This window comes from Gopherus evgoodei, chromosome 9 (assembly GCF_007399415.2).
Source record: "Gopherus evgoodei ecotype Sinaloan lineage chromosome 9, rGopEvg1_v1.p, whole genome shotgun sequence".
Taxonomy (NCBI): Eukaryota; Metazoa; Chordata; order Testudines; family Testudinidae; genus Gopherus; species Gopherus evgoodei.
Window position 1 is genome coordinate 30834013 of NC_044330.1, and position 20778 is coordinate 30854790.

Sequence of the window (20778 nt, forward strand, 5' to 3'; positions counted from 1 at the left end):
TAGACAACAAGTCTTTCCATTTGGGAATAACTGCTCTTCCTACCAAATGGCTATTCAAATCTGGACAATTTGATTGGAGTGGGAGGGAGGGACAAAAAAGGTACCTCAGGGAGCAAAGAGAAAAGGGGTCTGTCCCCTGTCTTACCCCACAATATATTTTTACCTCATTTAGCTCAAGCAAGAGTCTGACATGGTGCTATCAGCAGCATCCTGATCACTGATATTGCTGAAGCCTGGGGAAGACTGCTGAGGGCAATTACACACTTTCTGTTGGACTGTGAGCATGGGGTGACAATCACTGGGAGAATATCAGGGAAGGAAACAGGATGCAAGGGCAGCTCAGAGGGTGTGTCTGTGCTGAGGAGTGAGCTGTGGGAAACCTACCCTTGCTGTAATCTTGCATTACACAGTATTAGTGCATAAAAGAAGAATCAATACACACCTAGGTGAAAGATGAATAGCCTGGAGTGTTTGTGACTGTGAAACCACCTAAACTGTGAAGCCACTCTGTAAAACAGTCATGTAAGAAATTACTAAATTAAGCAATACTTAGAGATGACAACAGTTTGTAAGAACTTGTTCTTACAAATTGTATCCTGTTCCAACTACAGCGTCACTCTGCAAATAAGATTATGCAACACTTTTACGTGAAAAACTGTGCTAACATCTCTGCTAAGCTTTTAAATATGCTCAATGAGAACCAGATATTTCCAGAATCCAGAGCAGTTTCATTCTGAGTTGCCAGCTCATGCAGTTCATAAAAATGCTTGAGTCTTCTCCCAGAGAAGGTTGATTTATGACCCAGTAAATATATCAGAAGTTATAGTTTAAAAAAAAAAGGTGGAGTAATTACTTCCTCAACTGCTCTGGTTTTCCAGGAAAATCTTGCAGAAAAATTCCATCAGTTTAAGCAACGGTTGATAACTGTTCTCATTGCTAGAAAGGCTTTAGAGAAAGCACCTAAAATATTGTCAATGACTTTCTTCATGGGTCACTCCCATTACTAGTGCAAGTGCACAATGCTTGTACATAGGAGGAGGAAGATAAAGGTGATTTTGCAAGGACTATGGAAAATATTGAGATTTACTATATCTTTATTAAAATATTGCTTTTGAGAGATTTTTGTTATTTGCAATAAAGGGCAAATATAGGTGACTGGCAATGCTCAAAGATGTGAATTTGGGTCACTTTGACTCATTAATGAACAGACAAGAAAGCATATGGAATAATAAAATTAACAGGTTGCGACACTGACTGCTGCAGTGAGCATGAGTTAACCTTAATCTGAACCACAGACATTGGTAGAGGCAGTGAAATACAGCCAGGGGCTCTAGGTGATCCAGCAAGAGCAATTCCATGAGGCATCACTTCAGAAGCAGAAAAATACTGCAGAAGAAAATGGAAATCGCAATCAAAATAGAAATAAAAAGCTTTCTGAAAGTCAGATTCCTATTTGATAGAAGTGGTGGTGAATGTGAGCTATGAAATATAATCAAATACAAAGAGAAAAGAATCATTTTTCATAGGTATATTGTCCAGTTATAAAGTCCAACCTAATCTTAGAGAACAGCAAGGCTTTGAACGGATCTTCTTAGATACACTAACTGTACAGCAAACTTCTTCACCTTGAAAAACACAGCTAAACATAAATGGCAGATGTAGCCATTAAACAGGATATTGATGCACAATGGAGTGTTAGTCCAAGAAAAAAAATAATTTAGCCAAGGAAAAGGCAGAGAAATCTAAAGCAGATTTCATGTTTGAGACATGAAATATTAGAACAAGGGCAAGGAACTACTACAACTTTCCATACAGTGAGATGAAGTTTAACAAATTATTCTTGCAAATGCCACAGAACTGCATACAGAGAACACAAGACAATAAACTAGGCAAATTCTCTGATGTGTCTAAAATATCTGAAAGGAGAATACCATATTAAGATAGACAACTCAGTGCTTCCAAATTCCAATGTAAAGTCAAAACTGAACTTAATAATGTGGAAGAGATGGGAGTTACTGAAAAATAAAACAACAGACAGGCTGACTTAATTGCATGGTTTCAAAGGAAATACTTACACTTTACTTTGTGAAGTATATTTTATCTGTACAATTTTATGATGTTTAAAAATTTTTTGGCATATAATTCATGTCAATGGTCAAAGTGAGTTGCTAAAAATGACACTGGAAAAACAAACATTAATAAGCATTTGAGTAGTGAGATGCTGATCAACAATCAATCAGTTTTAAAATATTACTCTTTAACTCAGCTAGTTGTACTCACATCAGGTGATATTTCTGAAGAACAGCCATTTGCATTGATGCTCCTAACTAAAAAAGGCAAAAGGAAAATATGCATATATGGTGTATATAATTTGTACAGTATCTTTGAGGACTTCTTTTGCTGCACCTTGAAATTGAAACAAGTCCACCTTCCCTGCTACAGAGGCAGAAGAGGATGCTACATTTCCCCCAGCTCCCTCAATTCCCAAGTCATAACAGGTAGTACTGCCCTTAGGATTTCCCATCTTTGCATGGTATGGTAGCAAATTCTGGTTATGGAATTCAGACAGCAGGTTTACTCTGCACCAACTGTCCTATCGCTCAGAAACAAGAAAAGGATTGGCTATCTCTACAATGCTGTTACATGATTATTCAATATGTATATTACGGTATTTATTTTAGAGTTTGTCCATCACCTTAGTATCCCAGTACATGCCACCCCAAATTCACAGCAATAAAAAACATCTCTAATGGACTTCCTGGATTCTCTAGCTCTTTTAAAGATCATAACCAGACCTGTGATCCCACTGCATTAGGTGCTGTACAGACACAAAGAGGCAAAATGAGAGAGTCCTTCCCCCAAGGATTTGAGGCCTGGGCTTACAATTTGAGGCCTCTTACACCCAGCACCCCAACTCCCTTTCTGCACCCAGCCCCCCTGTCCCAGCCCAGAGCCTGCACCTAGCACCCAAACTCCCTCCCAGAGTCTTAGGCAAGTGGGACTTGGACCCATCCTGGCCACCACCAAAAATTATACAAACCTGCTGCCCCTGGGTCACAGACTCACACATACCCGTATTAACATACATTTGCATACCTATTGGCCAGCTACAGCGAAGCTGGCTGCTTTATAATAATTAGACATGCGCGGCAGGTGTCCCCGGGGCAGAAACCCCCCGCTCTCGGGGCAGAGCACTCCCCCACGTTTCCCCCTCCCATCCACTGGCCCTCCTCCGGTCCCCTGCCCAAGAGGGGGCGGGTCTCAGCGGTCGCTCTGCTCCCTCCCAGACCAGCCAGTCGGGAGACGGACACAGGGCTGCGGTGCCAACGCTGCACGTACCCGGACTCGGACTCGGACCCGGACCCGGACCCAGCTGCGGCTCTGAAGGTGAGGGGCTGACAGGGGAGCCGGCTGCCCCGGCCAGAGGGGATTGCCCCGCCCTCAGGGGCCAGTGGGGGGAACTGCCCCCCGTGGTGCTTGGGGCAGGGTCCTGCTCACTCGCAGGGGCGGCTGCAGGGGGCCGGTGCCCCCCGCGGGTGATGGCGACGGCGGGGCGTGCCCCCTCCTCAGCAGTGCTGAGGACCCACAGCTTTCACTTTCGTTTCTTCTGCGCCCGAAGGGACTGCGGGTGACCGCGCCTAGCGACCCTGCGTGGTCTCTGTAGACCCGGATCCTGGGGTTTCCTGCCTCCAGCCCCGGCTTGTCCCTGGACTGGGATGCGTGTGTCTGCTTCCCCGTCTCGAGCACGCTCTGCAGCCTGTCAGAAGGGAAGGGACCCCATCACTCCCCTGTTGGTGAGAGAGGGAAAGGCCTTGAGCTGTTTGCTTTGCCAGAAAGAAGAGTGAGAGGCGAGTCATGATAAGTACCTTAACCAGGAAAATAGCTGGGGGCTGCTGCTGACAACGGCTCTGCCTTCAGAGCTGGGATCCCGGCCAGCAGACAGCACTCTCCAGCTGCCCTGCTCTGAAGGGCAGGGCTGCCAGCAGCAGCAGTGCAGAAGTAAGGGTAGCAGTATCACAAGGACTCCCTACCGCTGAAGACCCGGAGCGGAAGAAGCTCCGGGGGCTCGGGCCCCGCGAGACTTTTCTGGGGCCCCGGAGAGCCAGAGGCCCCCAAAAACTCTCGTGGGGGCCTGGGGCAAATTGCCCCACTTGCCCCCTCCTGCCCTCCAGGTGGCCCTGGGAGCAGCAATGCTGTAAGTAGGAGTGTTGTGTAAGGCTTGAACCAGGTATGAAAATTCATCAGATCATACCTAGAATTCATATTTGGAACCCTCCAAATAAGTTAAATAAATTAAGGCTGTTTAGCTGGACGCAATCAAGTTTATTTTCTGTATTTTGGCTTGTGGATCTTCTCTGTGCTAACTCCAGATGCTTTTGTTTGTTTGTAACCTTTAAGTTGAACCCCCAAGAAAACTAGTTTGGGTGCTTGATTTTTGGAATTGCTTTTTTAAAATCTAGCAAAAGCCTGAATTCCAGATGTATTTTTTTACTTTTTGTGTTTAATAAAATTTACCTTTTTTAAGAACAGGATTGGATTGTTGGTGTCCTAAGAGGTTTTTGCATGTTGTTTAAGTAGCTGTTAGCCAAAGCTAATTTCCTTTGTTTTCTTTCTCAGCTCTTCTCCAGATGAGGTGTGAAAGGGCTTGAGGGTAACTCCACAGGGAGGAATTCCCAAGTGCTTCTTCCTGTGTCCAAAGGGAGGGGTTGTTGCATTTGGTTGGTGGCAGTGTTTACCAAGCCAAGGTCAGGGAAAAGCTGTAACCTTTGGAGTTTAATACAAGCCTGGAGTGGCAAGTATTAATTTTTTAAATCTTTGCAGGCCCCATTTCAGCACAGAGTGACAGAGTTGGGATTTTGCCTTTACATGACCCAATAGGGAGTTGTAGGGGTAACGAGGTTATTTTAGGAGGGTCACAGTATTGCCATCCTTACCTTTGTACTACCTTCAGAGCTGGGGGGGCTGAAGTGCAGTGGCTGTTGGCCAGGCACCCAGCTCTGAAGACAGTGCCCCACCAGCAGCAGCGCAGAAGTAAGCATGGCAATACTGTACCATGCTATCCTTCTGTGCTGCTGCTAACAACGGCTCTGCCTTCAGAGCTGGGATCCCAGCCAGCAGACACTACTCTCCAGCTGCCCTGCTCTGAGGGCAGGGCTGCCAGCAGCAGCAATTCAGAAGTAAGGGTAGCAGTATCACACCCCCCCTCCACACACACACAATAACCTTGCAATTCCCTCCCACAACTCCTTGTTGAATTGGGACCCCTACAGTTACAACACTGTGAAACTTCAGATTTAAACAGCTGATATGAAATTTACAATTTTTAAAATAGCATGACCGTGAAATTGACCAAAATGCACTGTGAATTTGATAGGTCCCTAATTATAGGGTTAACAGAAACATGGTGGAATAGTAGTCATGACTGGAGTATGAGAATTGATGGGCATGTGCTGTTCAGGAAAAGCAGAAATAAAGATAAAGATGGTGGAGTAGCATTGTATATTAATGAGGAGGTAGCCTATAAAGAAATGAGAAGTGATGGAATGGATAAAAAAGAGTCTGTCTGGGTCAAAATCACTTTGGGGAAGAAAGCTGCCAGAGGTTCCCCTAGGATAATGCTTGGTGTATGTTATAGACCCCAGAATCTGATTTGGATATGCATGGAGACCTCTTTAATGTTTTTAATGAAATAAATACTACTGGGAATTGTGTGATTATGGGAGACTTTAACTTTCCAGATTTAGACTAGAGGACAAGTGCTGCTAATAATAGTAGGGCCCAATTTTTCCTGGATGTGATAGCTTCCAGATTCCTTTACAACTAGTTGCCGAACGAACAAGAGGTGATGCCGTTTTTAGATTTGGTATTGGTGAGTAGTGAGGACCTCATAGAAGAGCTGGTTATAGGAGAAAATCTTGGTCTGAGTGATTATGAGCTAATTCAGTTTAAACTAAATGGAACGATAAAGAAAAATAGATTTGCAACTAGGTCCTTAATTTCAAAAGGGTGAACTTTAAAAATTAACAGAATTACCATATATACTCGTTCATTAGCCCATTTGTTTATAAGTTGACCCGCCCCCCCAAGATGGTTAGGTAAAAATACCAAAAACTGTATGACCCTTTCATAAGCCGGCCCTGTATTTCAGGTATTGGCAAACTTTGGCTCCCAGCCATCAGAGTAAGCCGTTGGCAGGTCAAGACATTTTGTTTACCTGGAGCGTCTGCAGGCGTGGAGCCCCTCAGCTCCCTGTGGCCGCGGTTCGCCGTTCTCAGTCAATGGGAATGCTCCCATTGGGTGGGAAGAGTGAACCGTGGCCAGAGGGAGCTGAGGGGCTCCATGTCTGCAGACGCGCCAGGTAAACAAAACAACAATGTATTAGGTATTCAATTCAATGATTCCATAGCATTTAAAATCATCAAATTTTGATGTTGACCCGTTTATAAGCCAACCCCTACTCTTTGATGCATCACATTTTTACCAAAAGTATTCAGCTTATGAATGAGTATATATGGTAGTTGAGGAAGTGGACTGGACTGAAGAACTCAAAAATTTGAATGTGGAGGAGGCTTGGAATTAACTTCAATTCAAAGTTGCAGGAATTGTCTGAAGCCTGCATCCTAAGCAAGAGGCAAAAAATTGTAGGGAAAGGCTGCAGACCAAGCTGTCAGGTTGGAGGGATATTACTAGTGGAGTTCCTTAGGGTTTGGTCTTGGGACCTATCTTATTTAACATTTTTATTAATGAGCTTGACACAAAAAGTGGGAGTGTGGTAATAAAATTTGCAGCTGACACAAAGTCACAGAGGAGGACTGGAATATCATACAAGATTAGCTGGATGATCTAGAAAACTAGAGTAATAGAAATGGGATGAAATTTAATAGTACAAGGTTCCCCAGAAATGTCCCTCCTGGACAGTACAAGCTCATAATACATCTGTTTCATGAAAGGTGCACCAGCCTTTCCATCTCAAATGGAGTTTCCCACATTCTTTAATCCAAATACATACTAGTTACGATTAAACAATAAGATAAGTTATTAACTACAGAAGATAGATTTTAAGTGATTATAAGTATACATGCATATGAGTCAGGATTGGTTACAAAAGAACTAAAAAGATAAAAATGCAAGTTAATAATGAACTTAAAAGCAAAATGTCTCTCTCAGCATAAGCTCATAGTGCAGACTGGATCTCCTTCCAGCTTGGGACCACTCCAACCTTTGTTCAGTTCTTTTAAAGTTGTTGATGTCATAATCAGAGAGATGGGAGGAAGAGAAGTGGGGTGGAGGTTATGGTCTCTCATTCTCATACTCTCTCTCCTCTTGGAAAATTACCCCCTGCTGGGGTGTAGGCAACCTGTAGTCGCTTGTGGATGTAAGGGTTGAAATGTTCCTGTGATTCAATGTAAATTTCTTATTTACACCTTCCTGATGCTGAAGAATGGACAGTTAAGAGGATAATGTCCTGTTAGTATCTTGCTGGCATGCTAGAGTTTCTTTGTTGCTGAGAAATTGGTTTGTGGACATGACCCAGAACGACAACATATTTCAGTAACAATCATATAGTAAAATGTCACAATTTTACATGCAGTGTTGTTACACATATTTCAGCAAGATGATAATATTCAGCAGATTGTAAGTTTTCAAATGAAATCTCAGAAAATATACTTTGTACAAAATATATCAGAACCATATAAAAATGAGGACTACCGGGTACAGGGCAGGGCAGGGTTCCACATGGGATACGAAGTGTCACAATATATATTTACAAAAAATCTGGTCTTAGTTTTACTCTGTAAAGCTGAGACAGAGAGGGTGAGGTAATATCTGTTATTGGGCCATATTACTCCACCCATCTTGTGGCCCTAATATCCTGGGACTAGGGTGACCAGACAGCAAATGTGAAAAATCGGGAAGGGGTGGGTGGTAGTAAGAGCCTATATAAGAAAAAGACTCCAAAATTGGGACTGTCCCTATAAAATCGGGACATCTGGTCACCCTACCTGGGACCAACATGGCTACAGCTATACTGTAAAACTGGGCAGTTTGGTGTTTCAGCTTTCTCTCATCACAGGTTTCTATGCAGAGACATTGGTGGGAACGTGTCAAGGTGTCATCCCCACTCTGAACTTTAGGGTACAGATGTGAGGACCTGCATGAGATAACCCCTAAGCTTATTTACCAGCTTAGATCTAGTTGCTGCCACCACCAAATAGTTTAAACAAACGTTTATGGGAGAGTCATTTGGAAACTCTGTCTTCCCCCCAAATGTTTCCCCAGTCTTTATGCCACTTTTCCTGGCAGGATTGAGACTGATTCATATCCTACCCATTCCTGGTGAGCCTAGACCCAAAAAACCCTTGGATCTTAAAACACGGAAAAATCAATCAGGTTCTTTAAAAGACGACTTTTAATTAAAGAAAAAAAGGATAAAAGAAATACCTCTGTGAGATTAGCATGCAGACTACTCTCACAGACAACAGATTCGAAACACAGAGATGTCAAGTATCGGAGGGGTAGCCATATTAGTCTGGATCTGTAAAACCAGCAAAGAATCCTGTGGCACCTTATAGACTAACAGATGTTTTGGAGCATGAGCTTTCGGATGCATCCGACGAAGTGAGTATTCACCCACGAAAGCTCATGCTCCAAAACGTCTGTTAGTCTTTAAGGTGCCACAGGATTCTTTGCTGATAAAACACAGAGGATGTCTCTCTGGGCATAAACCTTAGTTACACAAAGACACCCAATTTGATTCTCCTACTATGCAAAAATTAAGTCACAAAAGAACATAAACATAATCTAATACATTCCTTCTCTAAACACTTACTACTTTAAGAAATGTTGGATGCCTTATTCCTGGATCCTTCACTCCGGCACAAACTTTTCTGAACATACAAAAGACTGATTTCCCTCCTCCCTCTTTGAAAACATCTTGTCCCCCCATTGGTTCCTCTGGTCAGGTGTCAGCTAGGCTAGGTGAACTTCTTAATCCTTTACAGGTAAAAGAGGAATTAACCCTGGTCTGTCTGTTTGTTTGTGACAGGATTATAAGATATTTCCTTTGGATGTTTCACTCTTTTGGGGGCATCTCTATATTTTTTTTTAATAGTTGTTTGCTTGCTTGTGCAGGGACCAGAGGTTTTTGAAGTGCCCATCTTGATTATTTAATTATTATCCTTTTGATTTTCATGTTAATTTAATGTGCTGAAATGTGCTGGCTTGTCAGCAGTAGTGGCAGAAGTTGAGAATCTATATAAACAATCTAACCTGGGGGTTTGGAAACTGGGGGCTGTGACCTCTCAGGGGGGTCACAAGGTTATTACTTAGGGGATCGTGAGCTGTCAGACTTCACCCCAAACCCTGCTTCCCCTCCAGCATTTATAATAGTGTTAAATATGAAAAAATGTGTTTTTAATTTATAAGGGGAGGGTGTTGTACTCATAGGCTTGCTGTGTGAACAGGATCACCAATACAAAAGTTTGAGAATCACCGATCTGACATAATGTGTGTGGAACAAGAAACAAAGTCACTCCCAGGTATCTAAGGTAAACTTTCCGGATCCCCTGGAGCAACTTGTTTTTGTAGATCCGCTTTCTACACTGTAAACTCTCCAAGGAATGGTTTGCCTTAATGCCTGCTATTTCTATGGGGCTGGGCATATTGTTATTACTTTTCTGGGCCTAAGCAAATATGCTTGTGTCAGTATTTTTTGTGACATAACCAGAAAGAGAGAAAGCTGCTTAGATCGCATCATGAAGAGAGATGACAGTTGCCTTAAATTATATTCAAAACAAAATAGAAAAATCTTATCCACTGTTAGAGGGATTTCCCTTCACCTTCCCACTTCCCGGGTTCTTGTCATGCAGACAGCAAGCAGCAGAAGACCAGAAGTCCTAAGCGCAGACAATGCGATGTTTATTGGGTTTAGTTTCCAAGCAAGCATATTCCGAAGCCCTTCACACCAGTCAGGCGTATCTCTATACACTCAAAGAGTCTGTTCCCCAGTGTTCCGTTCCCAGCTCTGAATGCGCAGAGCATTTACCCAGTGTTCTCCTTAGCAAACATAATTTCAATTTCCCTTCCCCTCACTCCCTGTTTGACCCTAGTTTATATAGTAATACTCTCAGCTATACCTTAACCAATCATTTTACTGAAATTTAACTAACCAATCCTAATATATTGTAACATAATTCTCTAACCAATTATATCCCACTACCCTAATTAACTTACATTTAGCAAAATTAATTATACAGCGGATAGAAACAATTAGAGAACCAGATAAACAATAGAAAAGTGGGGGCCATAAAGATAAAACACAGGGCTGTAGCAACAAAGAACGTGGCCCCCTCCGAACATATGTTCGGGGCCCCTTACAATGCAGAAACTGGAATGCGGTATTTATTTTATACAATATACAGGGTTCATATTATGTATACGTAGGCCTACAGTGTACATGTATTCCGTATTTACGCAAAGCGCTTCTTTCAAGCCTTGTTCTCCGCAAATTGGTTAACCAATGCATCATAGTCCAGAGATCTGGCAATCTTGTTTTCGATTGAGATAACTGCAAGCGCAGAAAGCCTGTCATCTGTCATGGTTGAGCGCAGGATATTCTTGATCAGTTTCATTCTGCTGAAGCTCCTTTCAACACCAGCGACAGTAGCTGGTGTGGTCAGAAGAATTCTAATGCAAATGCAAAGATTTGGATATATCTCCTGAAGGCTGTTCTTGTATATGTACGTTAAAAAATTGTTTGCCGTGACAAGCCCTCTCTCTTTCTCGATGACATAAATAAAACGAGTCAATTCCATTAAGAGTTCGTTGGCATCAATGTCTCCCATTTTTTTTTCAAAATTTTTGCTGTGATTCTCCAGTTCATTTTCTCTGTGACACTGCTTCAGGCTGTTAGCATTGTACAGAAATCCAAGCAACTTATACCACTCCACGAGTTGGTCAAATCGCGACAAAACAGAAGATATGGCCTGATCAGTGAGAACAAGAAAGAACTGCGATTTGAATTTTTCTTCGGCAGAAAGACTGCTCGAATCATCAACACATTCGTAATCAAACATTCTCTTCTTACGTCGCACCCTGGTTTCTGGAAACACCTGCTCAATACCTATATGCTCTGCTATTTCACGTGCATTTGTGACCACAGAGTTATATCCTGTATTTCGATAGTCTTCAAAAACTTCATTGTAGCACCGACTTCTGCCTGCAGTACGTCAATTGACACATCTGGTGACTGAATTAATTTGCTGGTTTTATTGACGTGAAATAGTATATCGTACCACGTGTACACAGTCAGAACAAAAGGCCACGTAGTAACATGGTCTAAAAGCGCACCGGCTTCTGTTGCTGTATTGCCATCTTTCTTTTCGAGCGCATATTCTCGCAAAGATGACAAAGCATTGCACAATTCTTCAAGGTGATAGCGCAATGGCTTCACAGCATCAATTCTCGACTCCCAACGAGTGTCCGATAACCCTTTAACAGATATTGGCATATGTTCTTGAAGTCTATCGCAACGTGAAGGTGAAGAAGAAAAGATAACGTATATTCTGTTAATCAGACCGAAAAAGTCAACGGCATATTTTGATGACTTTGCCACGTCTGAGGTAACAAAATTCAAAGTGTGAGCTCCAGATGGTACATACAAGGCACGGTCATTTATTTCTAGCATGCGGGCTTGAACTCCTTTATTCTTTCCTCTCATATTTGCGCTGTTATCATAAGCTTGGCCTCTCATGTCAGCAATGTCTATTCCTAAGTTGTTTGCCTTTTCAAGAAACGCTTCCAATAAGCCCTCGCCAGTTGTATCATGAACATTAAGAAAACCAACAAATGCTTCACGAATATTGACACCATCTTCACCGTTGCATTCAACAAAGCGTAACACCACAGACATCTGTTCTTCATGTGACACGTTGGGAGTACAGTCCAAAATAACTGAATAATATTTTGCTTTTTTAAGCTGTGCTATGTTGGCCTCTTGAATGTTACTGGCAACAAGTTGAATCAGCTCGTTTTGGATCTGTGGACTGAGGTACTGAACATGTGTCTCTGCCTTCTTAATCCTCTGTAAAAGTTCGCTGAGGACAGTATCATACTTTGCAAGCAATTCAAACAGTCCCAAAAAGTTGCCATTTGAAGGATCGCCGAGCTTTTCATTACTTCCTCGAAATGCCAAGTTTCATTTGGACAAGAAAATAACGACATCAACCATGCGTTTGACAACATTTCTCCAGAAATCTCTTTCTTTCAGAAAAGCCTGTAATTCGAGTTGGTCAATAGATGTACGGTTTACTATGCCTGACCGAAGGTCAAACCATTTCACCATACAGTCTTAATGACCTTTGCCTGTTTCATGCTGCTGAAGTCTTTTTGACAGTGCTTTCCAAGTAGATGTTCCACGACGTAGCGGTATGTCGCCAGTACCAAATAATTGACAACAAAAACAAAAAATGGCATCTTTCTGAACTGAGTACATTAACGATGAACGTCTTATTTTCTCGCCATTTGCCATGGTTCGATAGAAATGAGTACTTGTGAACCTTCGTCTTTCATCTTTAAATGGAAATTCGTAACTTTCATTCTGCTGCGGTGGGCCACGTGCAACGTCACACACTTGCCTGTCCGATATTATAGACGGCCAATCTCCTGGATCATCAGTCAGTGGTTCAGATTCAGATACTTCTTTCCCGGCAGCAGCTGGAATATCTGTCACAGTTTGTTTGGTAGAACAACTGGCTTCACCTTCGACCTCACTTGAAGCACTTCTGGATACTTCTGGGTACGATTTGTTGCTGCTAGCGCTGTCCGTTTCATGTGCCTGTACCTGTACGTTGGATTGCAGTGCAAAATACATTGACAACTGTGGAATTTTCTCAAGTTCCTTCTCGGCATCTTTTGCCGCCTTTTGTTTACTAGCTCCGCTCTTATACATTCTCTTAGACATCACAAAGCACGCTTCTGCATTGGAAACGATAAAAAACTAAACAACTAAATTAATAACATTTATCTGCCAACCGCCATTATGAACACAAATACACATTCTTTGAATGGGTCCAACTAAAATTCGAAACTGACCGACAGACAACTGATGTAGCCAATAGCGTTATGATGTATCATAACGACTTCACAGTTTTGTCAGTAAAACCGACATGGATTGTGCAATAGCGTCAATAAATGTCACTTACCTAGTTATACCTTACATTTTTTTTGCCACTTTTAGGGGCCTCCTTCCTTGCGGGGCCCCCTCCGGTCGGAGGGTACGGAGGGCGCTCGCTATACCTCGGATAAAACAGTACAGAAATGAACATTTCACAACCAATGAAAAGTGATTTTTTTCCAGACAGGATGCTATCAAACTTTAACTATCTTCATCTGGTAGTGATGGGCACTATCAGGACCCAATGGTATTCCTAACAGCCCAATACCACCATATTTCAATGTGACTGGTGTGGAATGTGAGGATGTGACTGTACGCTTCTCAGCTTATGGCTCCCCTTGCTGCTTAGCCTAAGAGCAAGGCCTCAGACTATCCTAGTGAGAGAAAGCCCATATACAGGTGGACTGTGATTTTGATTCTTTGTTTTTCTATTCCTGTAACTAGCTAAGTGATAAAAAGTCCACTTAAGTTCTTAAAGTAGAGGCCTTCACAGGCAGGCCTGAATATCTATAATCTAACACTCCACCCCTTTCTTTTTCTTTTGAGATCCACCTGCCCAGGTATCCCTGGAAAGGCGTAGGACATATCGCGACACATTTCCTGATAGGACCAGGCATCAAGGTGAAATATGTTGATGCTCCATCTGTCCCACTACCCCTTGTGTAGTACAACACCCTGCACCTTCTCTTGTATGGGCATATCACACCTATTCCAATTAGTGTTCCAGACTTCCCATTACAGTGGGCTGGAGAAGTTGTCTGGTGCGCTGGCGGGGAGGGCTTACCACATTACTGATAGGTTATAATTAATAGCTGTTCTTTAGAGGGTTGTGCCCCTCTTGACTGTTTCCATATGTAACGTAACACAAGTATACTTAACAATACTCCAGCTGCCATAATAATCCACAGCAATACCGAGAGTCCTGACCACTGCAGTATAGTCCAACATCCTGGCCACCACTAAAAACACTGCTTCTCCTCCTCTGACAGGGTTAAAATCCTGTGAATGCCACCCTTAAGTGTATATTTTAAATGTGTCCAGTTGTTGGGAATTGCAGTGAGCTCTGCTCCTGCAATCTTCGTATGCTTTTGTCCATATCATGAATCTACTGGATATTAACAGAAAAATGGGGTATTGCCCAAACCAGCTCGACCACTTTATATGGAATGGGTAGTATGCACTGATTCAATTGTGCGCAGCAATGAGTTCCACAGATCCGTTCGTACACCATAGTCCCAATGGCAGCATGTAGATGAGTGTAACTGTGCCAGATGCTGGTGCAATTGTGTCCCCAAGTGTTGTGTACATTCCCAGCAAACACCCCATACCCATATATATCACCTCTAATGGCCCCCATGTGGTCCCTCATCCACCCCAGCCCTGGAGCACTGGGCGGTGCAGCTCCAGTGCCAGGGGCCCCCCAGCACTGGGCAGCCCCAGTTACCCCAAGTCCCATCCGCTCTAGACCCAGCCCCAGCCCCAGCCCCAGCCCCAGCCCCAGCCCCAGCAGGCTTCCCTTCCTAGAAGAGGAGCAGCCTGCCTGGTGGGCTAGGGCCTGGGGCCAACTAGCAGCAAGAGGGGAAGGGAGCCTCTGGATGGAGCATGGGTGGGGTCAGATGAGGCTGTTTGGGGAGGCACAGCCTTCCCCTGCCTATTAGATAGGCCGCCCATGGAAAAATCCTGTAGTGCACCTGACTGCATACATCTAGGGTTAGATTCTGATCTTATGTTTGTTAATGTCAACCTAGAGAGTGTATCTCGTGACTCACACCAGGACAACTGAAATCCTGAATCTGTGTACATAATAATGATAAAACATTGGTCTTTAGCTGAAAGATTTTTTTTTGTTTTTGTATTTTTCAAGTACAGTTCATGCATAAGAAATGAAGAAAAGAATGTGTTATTTCCCTGTTTGATAAATTTAATGGTACACTAAAAATAATACCATCCCATTCTTCTGATTTCTCTTAAAGCAGTTGTTTCCTCCACTGTTCTTGGAAATGTTTTGAATGTCCCTGAGGCATTTGGGCTAATCTCTCTACTGGAAATATAATTAAGTACTGGAAGTGTGGATCCCTCCAGTGGCAGGAGAACAATATTGGTACTAATTGATGCTGACCATTACATCAATAATGTTTCTGCTTGAGTAAGACAATGGAACTAAACAGGTGTCTTGATATGTCAAAGGCTGAGATTTCAATTTGCATGGGGAAGCAGAAGGGCATGTTGTTCTGCCAGTTCCGCTTGTTAGGCAGGACTTGATTAGAGCCAGTCTGTTTCTTAGCAACAGCCCTCTCTAACTAAAAAAACACTTCAAGGGAGAGGGGGAGATTTGCTAATACCTCTCTGACAAGCTGGATAATGGTAGAAAGCAGAAATTTATTGGACAGCAGGATTTAAACACCTGTGCATCAGACCTATCTTGTTTTAATTTTGAATGCTAAGCACACATGAGCCTGAACTAAGAAGATTCATATCTTTGGACAGAAGAGAAGTCATATCCTAGGTTACTGCCTTCATATTTATCTGTGGCATTCATGTTACAATATTTACTATACTTCAAATATTTTTTTCGAATATGTATACTAATCTCTTATTCACTGTCTAGAAAATAGTATCCGTCCTCTTAGCTGACTCAAAGCAGTATGTTAAGATTCAAAGAAAATGGGTTAGTTATTTATGATTAACCCACCTGTTCTGGATTAGTTTTGCAGGTTCCTTAACAAACTGGAAGTGGTGAAATAAAATTCAAAATTTCACATGTTTAGTAGCCATAAATTGACTTCCTCTAGTCACAGAACAGTTACATCTCTAACAGCTGTTGATGGAGGCCCTGGGTATGGAAAGAGGGATGATCATTTAGGCAGCGAGGGCTGATCTTATGGAGATTTGAATATTAAGATCATGGGGAGGGACTCTGTTCTTTTGGGAGTCAGTGTAAAAAAGGAAATAGAGCACCAGGGTCATGTGTTCATGGTGACCTGTTTTATTTATTTTATTTATTTATTTTTTTAAGCAAATGTCTGTTTCACTTTGTACCTGTTAAAACTTTTTGCGTATTCTTATTTGATTGGTTGTTTTAATAAAGTTATATGACTTAATTCCCAGATTGAGTTACAATATTGAGCCTAGAGGTCACAGAAGTATAGGGTTCTATAGCCAGACTTGTCTCTGATAGGATTAGACACAGTTTTCCAGACAGCCTCAAGTGGAAGTTGGCATTTTTCTCAGTTATGGTGCCTAGCCACCCAGTGGAATCTACAAACTCTGAGTTAGGCATCTACATCCCTATACAGTGCATGGGGGAGAGAGAGGCATCTAAGAATGAAAGCCACCTAAGCTTGCCAATAGTGGATGCTGACGGAAGGGTTATCACCTAAGTCTGAGGGCTTGTCTACATCAGAAAGTTGCAGCGCTGGTGAGGGAGTTACAGCGCTGCAACTTTGAAGGTGTACACATCTGCAGGGCATCACCAGCGCTGCAACTCCCTATTTGCAGCGCTGGCCGTACTCCCGTTTTGTCTCGGGTGTAGAGGATCCAGCGCTGGTGATCCAGCGCTGGTAATCCAATGTAGACACTTACCAGCGCTTTTCTTGACCTCCGTGGAAGGAGGAAGCCTCTGGTAATCAAGCTGGTCTCCTTTCCCGGTTTGCTCTCTCGTTCCCGGAGCCACCCTGCAAACCGCAGGGAAGGAGAACCGCTTGCTCGGCGGTTCGGGGAACGAGAGAGCAAACCGGGAAAGGAGACCAGCTTCGCCGCGGTTTGCTCTCGCGTTCCCGGAGCCACCCTGCAAACCGCAGGGAAGGAGACCTGCTTGCTCGGGGTTCCGGGAACGCGAGAGCAAGCCGGGGAAGGAGACCAGCTTCGCCGCGGTTTGCTCTCTCGTTCCCGGAACCCCGAGCAAGCAGGTCTCCTTCCCTGCGGTTTGCAGGGTGGCTCCGGGAACGCGAGAGCAAACCGCGGCGAAGCTGGTCTCCTTCCCCGGTTTGCTCTCGCGTTCCCGGAACCCCCCTTGAAGCCGCCCAACAGCGCTGCAGTGTGGCCACATCTAACACCACTTGCAGCGCTGGTTGCTGTAAGTGTGGCCACTCTGCAGCGCTGGCCCTATACAGCTGTACTAATACAGCTGTAACAACCAGCGCTGCAAAATTTTAGATGTAGACATGGCCTGAGAGTTAAGTGCCTAAGTATAGAGGTTGAAGGGAGGCACCCTGTCTCAGCTTGGGGTCCACATTCAGGAATCCTCTCCTGGAGTTAGTCGCCTACACTGTTTTCTCACAAGAACAGTGGTGACACGTGCCTAACATTATGCAAAATAGCCCCTTTTCTAGAAACACTGTGTCTTTTTTGCCTGGGTTCAGTTTCATCCAGGTGCAGACTGTCTAGAGATATTTAATTTTTGGAGGAGAAGAAACAAACTAGCTGTTAAACTTTCTCAAGATATACGTGTAGTTCTGAGTTACTACATGGATCTTATATCATCTCCTGCTTAATCGATGGTTCAACACTAACAGCAACAAAAGCAATTAATGTGTCATTGAAGGAAGTGGTAGTGTGGTTAACTACAAAGACCAGAGGGACTTCTGAAATGCCGGGAAAAAATAATCTAATTATTCATCAGGTGCTTGTTGTCACCAGGACTATGAGGAATCTCACTGAGTAGCACTTGCTTGCTCTGAATCTCTGCCTTCCATGTTGCCTAGTTTACACCTGTGCAAAGTGGAAGCACTTTTACACTTGTTTTATACAAGTGTCAAAGACTACACATTGTACAAGGCAGTGGAGACTCAAGTCCTCTGTCTGGATTCCAGCTCAAACAGTAGCACTTGGTGCTTTGTCTAGATGAATGGATACTGCTTCTTTGAGCAAAATGGAACCCTGGAGAGAAAGAGAGAGAGAGATGCATTGCTGCAGACCCCCTCCTTCAGTAACAGTGTTTTTCTTGAAGGAGTCTAGTTAGTGAATAGGTGCTTGTGGAATTCCTTTTCTTCTCTTTTTCATACCCACTGTTAGAGGGATTTCCCTTCACTCTCTCACTTCCCTAGTTCTTGTCATGCAGCTCTGACGCCGCAGAGCGTTTACCTCGTGTCCCCCTTAGCAAACATGTTTTCAATTTCCCTTCCCCCCACTTCCTGTTTGACTCTAGTTTATATAGTAATATTCTCAGCTATACCTTAACCAATCATTTTACTGAAATTTAACTAATCAATCCTAACATAATTCTCTAACCAATTATATCCCGCTATCCTAATTAACTTACACCTAGCAAAATTAATTATACAGCGGATAGAAACAATTAGAGAACCAGACAGATTAACAATAGAAAAATGGGGGCCATAAACAAAAAATAGTACAGAAATTAACATTTCATAACCAGTGATAAGTCATTTCTTGCCAGACAGGATGCTATCAAATTAAGTTTTCCTTAACTGTCTTTATCTGGTGGTGATAGGCACTATCAGGACCCGATTGTATTCCTAACAGCCCAATACCACCTTATTTTAATGTGATTGGTTTGGAATCTGAGGATGTGACTGTACGCTTCCCAGCTTATGGCTTCCCCAGCTGCTTAGCCAAAGGCTTTAGCCTAAGAAGAAGGCTTCAGACTATGCTAATGAGAGAAGGCCCATACACAGGCGGACTGTGATATTGATGCTTTGTTTTTATACCACTGTAACTAGCTAAATGATAAAAATGCACCAAAGTTCTTGAAGTATAAGCCTTTACAGGCAGGCCTGAATATCTATATTCTAACAGCCACCCTGCTCCAGCAGCCTCCCTTTACCTGGGGAACCCCAGTGCCAAGATACCAAGATTATGTAATGCTCTTTACTGTTATGATTTTGGATACCATGAGGATAAGGGACATATAAATACTGGAATAAAGTCACTATTACAATTTACATCACAAGTCCAAAGTTCATAAAGTGGCTTATGTGATAGAAAGATTAGTATCAGTACTATTACAAATTGTGAAGTGTTTGTGCATGCCAGGTTCATTCACAGTAGTGGAATTCTATTTGCTGAAACTTTTTTGTTATATTAATTCTGTTGAAAGAATTCCTTTTTTTTTTTGTACAAAACATGATATTTACCTCCCTTTAAAGTTACAGTGGATGTAATTAAAGTTTCCATTGTCTTTCACTGAAAGGTAAGTTATTGCCTGTTTGATTGTGTATTCCCTATACTTATGAGAGGGACTACCATTAAATCCAGTAATATCTTATCTAACAGTAGAAAGGTTTTACAAATTTCCTGCAGCTCTCCACCCTTTTTACTAGAATGGATTCTTTATCTGTGGATTCAACCAGGCAGGAATTTCCTCCTTCATTGTATATCGTTTCTTAGTATTTCTTCACACAATGCACAGTCAACCTGCGGAACTCCTTGCCAGAGTATGTTGTGAAGGCCAAGACCATAACAGGGTTCAAAAAAGAAATTAGATAAATTCATGGAGGATAGGTCCATTAATAGCTATTAGCCACGATGGGTGGGAATGGTGTCCCTAGCCTCTGTTTGCCAGGGGGGTAGATCACTTGATTACCTGTTCTGTTCATTCCCTCTGGCCACTGTTGGAACACAGAGTACTGGGCTAGATGGACTTTTGGTCTGACCCAGTAGGGCCATTCTTATGTTCTTATCTGAAAAAAACAGAAGCATAGAAATATAGGTCTGGAAGGGACCTTGAGAGGTCAACTAGTCCATCCTCCTGTGCTGAAGCAGGGCCAAATATAAATGTTTTTTTTCCCATTTTATTCATACTTCAAACATTTCTACTCATTTCCTAGTCTCTCCTCCTCATTAGCAATTTTATTGAAATTTGGTCACAGAAGCAGCAGGATGATACAGATGTCTGGATTTTTTTCTTCCTTCTTTTTCATGCTAGCTGGCTGTGTTATAACTTAGGCTGACCCTTTGCTGCCAGATAGCCAGCTAACACTGCGTCAGTCATGTCAGTCTGTGCCTTAAACATAATTGAAAAGCCCTCTTCATACTTAAATCGATTAAGCTAAGAAGATTGAAAAAATTGTACCCTTTCCCTTTCTATACATAGTCTGAAGGTATTCTTGGCTAATTACCTATAAATAGAAAACCATAAATGTGAGTTTTGTGTCACAGGGCTTTTTCTGTTTTCAAAGCATGAAACAAATGTCTTATTTTGCAGACACACTTGTAAACAGAGCCATGGAACTACGTGAGTAAAATATTTCATTAACATTGGTTAAATGTCTTCTAATATGTGGATCACTTACAGGAGTCTAAACTAAACAGCTGAATTAGCAATATATATTACTATAGTAGTCGTGGGAAGTATTCTTAGAATAAATGAGTTTCAACACAGATGTTTAAATCCTTCTTAACATCCTTATGACACATAGCCACATGTCAACTGCATTGATCAGCATAAGTACTTACCAGGCCTAAGTTATCTGGATGAGCAGATAATGGGTACCTTGTGAGTGAAATGATACAAGGCAGGAGCAGGAACTATTTAAAAAAAAATCTCAAGGACCTTGAACCTGTAAAGCTGCTTGTTAATTAAGTGAGAAAAAATTATACCAAAGTGAATGAGGAGAATTATTTAATTCTCTTTCTCTATGAAG

The 20778-nt window shown here is 42.6% G+C and overlaps 1 protein-coding gene and 1 long non-coding RNA gene across 8 annotated transcripts in view; one reads left to right on the forward strand and one right to left on the reverse strand.

Moving 5' to 3' along the window:
* Window positions 1-1076: 1076 nt before the first annotated feature.
* Window positions 1077-3557, reverse strand: LOC115657203. Its single transcript, XR_004001910.1, has 3 exons — window positions 3340-3557; window positions 2281-2327; window positions 1077-1386 (listed from the first exon to the last, which is right to left on the reverse strand). It is a non-coding gene; the product is annotated as an uncharacterized LOC115657203 (long non-coding RNA).
* Window positions 3289-20778, forward strand: part of LOC115657201 (phospholipid scramblase 1-like) — a 45351-nt gene continuing 27861 nt past the window's right edge. For 2 of the 7 annotated variants that reach the window (XM_030574654.1, XM_030574660.1), the window contains exons 1-2: window positions 3289-3387; window positions 20340-20369. In XM_030574654.1, the coding sequence (XP_030430514.1) occupies window positions 20360-20369 (10 nt within the window). In that variant the 5' untranslated portion in view covers window positions 3289-3387; window positions 20340-20359. Of the gene's footprint in view, window positions 3388-3628; window positions 3849-4013; window positions 4196-13270; window positions 13796-20339; window positions 20370-20778 lie in introns of those variants that run through there. The other 5 variants (XM_030574656.1, XM_030574655.1, XM_030574659.1 and 2 more) reach the window with 5 other exon arrangements.